At 29.4% G+C, this 4,371-nt stretch overlaps 1 protein-coding gene across 1 annotated transcript; it reads left to right on the top strand.

Moving 5' to 3' along the window:
* LOC107642293 (probable mannitol dehydrogenase) lies at window positions 758-4,289 on the top strand. Its single transcript, XM_016345600.2, has 5 exons — window positions 758-971; window positions 1,447-1,560; window positions 2,301-2,814; window positions 3,408-3,561; window positions 4,029-4,289. Exons 1-5 carry the CDS (start codon window positions 871-873, stop codon window positions 4,232-4,234), a joined length of 1,089 nt encoding a protein of 362 aa, XP_016201086.1. The 5' UTR covers window positions 758-870; the 3' UTR covers window positions 4,235-4,289.

Below are 4,371 nucleotides of genomic sequence, written 5' to 3'. Positions count from 1 at the left end.
AAATTATGTTCCTATTATTTGAGTTTTTGTTGAGTCGAGTTTGAGCTTACCAAATAGGCTCGATTGTTAATGAGTCGGGCCGTGAGCCAAGCTTAATTTTCGTGAGGCAAACTTGAACTTAGTCTAACTCGACTCACTTCCAGTCCTAATGATACGTATTAACGAATGTTTCGGAATAGAAAAATATTCCCAACCTTTTGAAAATTTGCATTCACATCCCTAAATAGTAGTTTTTCTTTAAGTAGTATTTATTTTGAGATATTAAGAAGAAAATTGAGAGACAGTATTATATTTATTAGTTTGGAGACTAATACTAAAATTTCAGTCTTATTCTTAAAATTTCAGTATTTCAATACTTTAAAAAAAATAAAGACTCACAAAATTAAAATTTTAATAATATTTTATATTTAAAATACTCTCATTTCAATTAATTAATTCTAACTTTACTCTTTATACAAATTAAATTAAAATTTTATTTTTATTTCAATATCTATTTTACACTTTACACTAAATACAATATTAAAACTTATTTTAATTTTAATTTTTAATTTCTATCAATCTCTCAATTTTTATCTCTCTTCTAAAGATTACATAACATCGGTAGGAACAACTAACGAACGAACTTACACGACAAGCATCGGAAAATTAGTACATGACACATAAATATTGTCACCTTAATCAAAATTAAAACATCGTCGACAACGTCAGCAAACACGTCAGCTAAAACCTCACTCTCGCATTATATAAGCAACGCTAGCTCTTTAGCTTTTAGTTCATCCATAATCACCAGTTCACCACACTCAAGTGACACACTGACACTGTATATCGTTCTCTGTTTTTGAATTATAAATTACAAGACTCAAATTAATTATGGCATCACAACAACCTGAATTTGAGCATCCTAGGAAGGCATTCGGATGGGCAGCTAGGGATACTTCTGGTTTCCTCTCTCCTTTCAATTTCTCTAGAAGGTTAACTCCTCTTTCCTCTTTGTAATTATTATTATTAATCTTATTTAATTAAATTACTAAAATTTGGTGGAAATCAAAATAGTTGATTATAAAATTCAGTATGAATCAATTTAGATTTTTATTTTTTTAATTATCAAATAAAATATGAACTTATTAAGAAATAAGTTTTGCACCCGCAGCAAATACATGCATGTTGTTTTTTCTTTTCTTAAAAAAAAAAAAAATATCTGTTAGGTCAATAATTGAAATAAAAATAACACTCTTATTAAATTGAATTACTAATTACTTCTTGTGGAAATTCACAATCAGCATCAATCAATAATAATTTGGCTGATCTTCTAATAATCTATTTACTTGCCTTTGAACTAATACAAGATCGTTTACTGATAATGAAATTTGATTTCAAATGTTCCATAATTATATGTTAATAGTTACTTATTAATTAATTAGCTTTATAAATGGTAAAAAATTTCAGGGAAACAGGAGAGAAAGACGTGGCATTCAAAGTGTTATACTGCGGGATATGCCACTCAGACATGCACATGGTGAAAAACGAGTGGGGCAATGCCATATATCCTATGGTCCCTGGGTATGCCTTAATTTTATTGCTTTCTATTAATAATTTAGGGTAAAGTACTAAATTAATCCTTTACGTTTTGGGCGTAATCCTATTTTGGTTTTTAAGGTTTAAAGTGTTCTATTTGAATTCAAAAAAAATTCATTTAGTTTCAATTTAGTCCCACTGTGAGGTCAAAGATAAATAATTAATAAAATATCTTACAAGACAGCAGTATAAGAACAAGGTTGATAATTTGGAGAATAGGTACAAGCTCTATAGGCACAAAATCAACCGCGGATGCATCAATACATGTATTTAACATTTTTTTTAGTTTTATAGAAAATATTTTAGTTTAATTATAAGAAAAATAATAAATAAATGTATTGATGCATCCACGGTTGATTTTATGTCTCTGGAGCTTGTACTTATTCTCTAGATTATCGACCTTGTTCTTATACTGTCATGTAGAACATTTTGTTAATTATTTATTTTTGACCTTCGGTGGAACTAAATTGAAGTTAAATGAAACTTTTTTGGATTCAAATAGAACACTTTAAACCTTAAGAATCAAAACAGAATTATACCCAAACGTAACAATTTAGTACTTTACCCAATAATTTATTTAGTTGCTTTCTATATATACGAAGGATGCTGCTATATATATCAACTAAAAATCTCAAACAATTATGGTTATGTACCAAAGTTGATTTTTCATAGCATTAATTGAATTGAGTTAATAAATATGAAGAAATTGTGTACAAAATAAACAGGCACGAAGTAGCTGGCGTAGTGACAGAAGTGGGAAGCAAAGTACAAAAATATAAAGTTGGGGACAAAGTGGGTGTGGGATGCATGGTTGAATCATGCCGCACTTGCCAAAACTGTGTTGAAGATCTTGAGAATTATTGCCCAAAAAATATTTTTACATATGGTGCCAATTACATTGATGGTACTATCACATATGGAGGCTACTCTGATTCAATGGTTGTTGATGAACACTTTGTGATTCGCATTCCTGAAGCATTGCCTCTTGATGCTGCTGCTCCTCTCCTTTGTGCTGGGATCACAGTTTATAGCCCACTTAGATATTATGGGCTTGATAAGCCTGGTTTGCATGTGGGTGTTGTTGGGCTTGGTGGGCTGGGCCATATTGCAGTCAAATTTGCTAAAGCTTTTGGAGCTAAGGTTACCGTCATCAGTACATCACCTAATAAAAAGGACGAAGCAATAAACATTTTGGGCGCTGATTCATTTTTGTTAAGTCGTGACCAAGATCAAATGCAGGTACACTAATGTTTCAATATAATCAATACTTTTTATATATTTTGAGACAAAACATTACGGTCAATAGGTCTATAAATTTTCAATATTACATATTCTTTTCCTTTAATCTGTTTTCATTGGATGTGATTTTAATATTGTTATATTAGAATAAGAAAATAAATTCTCAACTTCGTGGTTAAAAGTTCGTCTGTTCTCTAAATTTGTCTTCAACAAATTTTTGTTAATCAAATTCCTTCTTTAAAAATTTTAAGTTGGTCACATTGTTAGTTCTTTCATTATTTTGACACCATCTTAATTGACTTTTAATATGATAAGTTTATGAAATTTGATCAAATTAACTTCTGAATTTGGGATTGATTTGATCTAATTTTATAAATTTGTCATGTTAACCGCCAATTAAAATTATGGTATTGTGGTCAGTGTAGTGTTACAATGAAGATAACAGAATGACTAAAGTGATTAATTTAAAATTTTTAAAAGACAAATTTAATTACAAAAACTTTTGAAAATTAATTTAAAAAACGATAATTTTTTAGAAATTACTCAAATAAAAAATGATAATGAATTAAAAAAATTTTGCTATTATTTTATAGGCTGCAATGGAAACCTTGGATGGTATTATCGACACAGTATCTGCTGTTCATCCCCTGGTATCTTTTATTGGTTTACTGAAGTCTCATGGAAAATTAGTAATGGTTGGAGGACCACCAAAACCTTTAGAACTACCAATCTATCCTTTGCTTAAGGGTATGTGTTATGTAAGCATATACATGCATAATATTTCCACAAGTTGTGTATGTAATTATAAAGGGTGAATTCGGAAATTTACTTCTATTATTACTTATTTGCTTACGGTTCCGCTACGTTGACAACTTCTGCCAACTCTTATTTATAATTGTGTTTTATGGAAGTGTGTTCGTGGATGTGTCTAATAAAAATGTCTTTTTTATAGCTATGTTTAATAGAAGTGTCTTTATAAATATATTTTTTGGATGTGTCTCTTTATATATGTATTTAAAATATATTAATTATTAGACACATCCACGAACACACTTCCATGAAACACAATTATAAATAAGAGTTGGCAGAAGTTGGCAAATAATATGTTGGTACCCTATACTTTTTCATTTGCTTAATGCGAAACTTGTAACATGAACGCATATCAAGTTAACACAAATTTTGATATTAACAAGTATTGTTTCTCATATTGCTAGGGAGAAAGATGGTAGCTGGTAGTCTGATTGGAGGGTTGAAGGAAACACAAGAAATGATTGATTTTGCTGCTAAACACAATGTGAAGCCTGAGATTGAAGTTATTGCGATTGACTATGTGAACACTGCAATAGAACGCCTCGCCAAAGCTGATGTGAAGTATCGATTTGTGATTGATATTGGAAACACACTCAAACCAAGCTCTTAAGTATACAAGTACAATTTACTTGGTACTCTTTTTCCAAGAGAGAATTCAAGTATTATTTAGTAGTTATTAGTTTATATTTTTAAATATTAAAATATTTAATTTAATTTTATATATTTTAATTTTTTTTAGTTATTAGA

The sequence above is a fragment of the Arachis ipaensis genome, chromosome B05 (assembly GCF_000816755.2).
Source record: "Arachis ipaensis cultivar K30076 chromosome B05, Araip1.1, whole genome shotgun sequence".
In the NCBI taxonomy this organism is placed as follows: Eukaryota; Viridiplantae; Streptophyta; class Magnoliopsida; order Fabales; family Fabaceae; genus Arachis; species Arachis ipaensis.
This window is presented reverse-complemented; position numbering and strand designations above follow the sequence as displayed.

Bases quoted from the DNA above. Each gene is read 5' to 3' on its own strand.
- LOC107642293 (XM_016345600.2), top strand. From the start codon at position 871: ATGGCATCACAACAACCTGAATTTGAGCATCCTAGGAAGGCATTCGGA. The intron at 972-1,446 runs GTTAACTCCTCT...AAAAAATTTCAG, and splicing joins CCTTTCAATTTCTCTAGAAG to GGAAACAGGAGAGAAAGACG. The intron at 3,562-4,028 runs GTATGTGTTATG...TCATATTGCTAG, and splicing joins AATCTATCCTTTGCTTAAGG to GGAGAAAGATGGTAGCTGGT.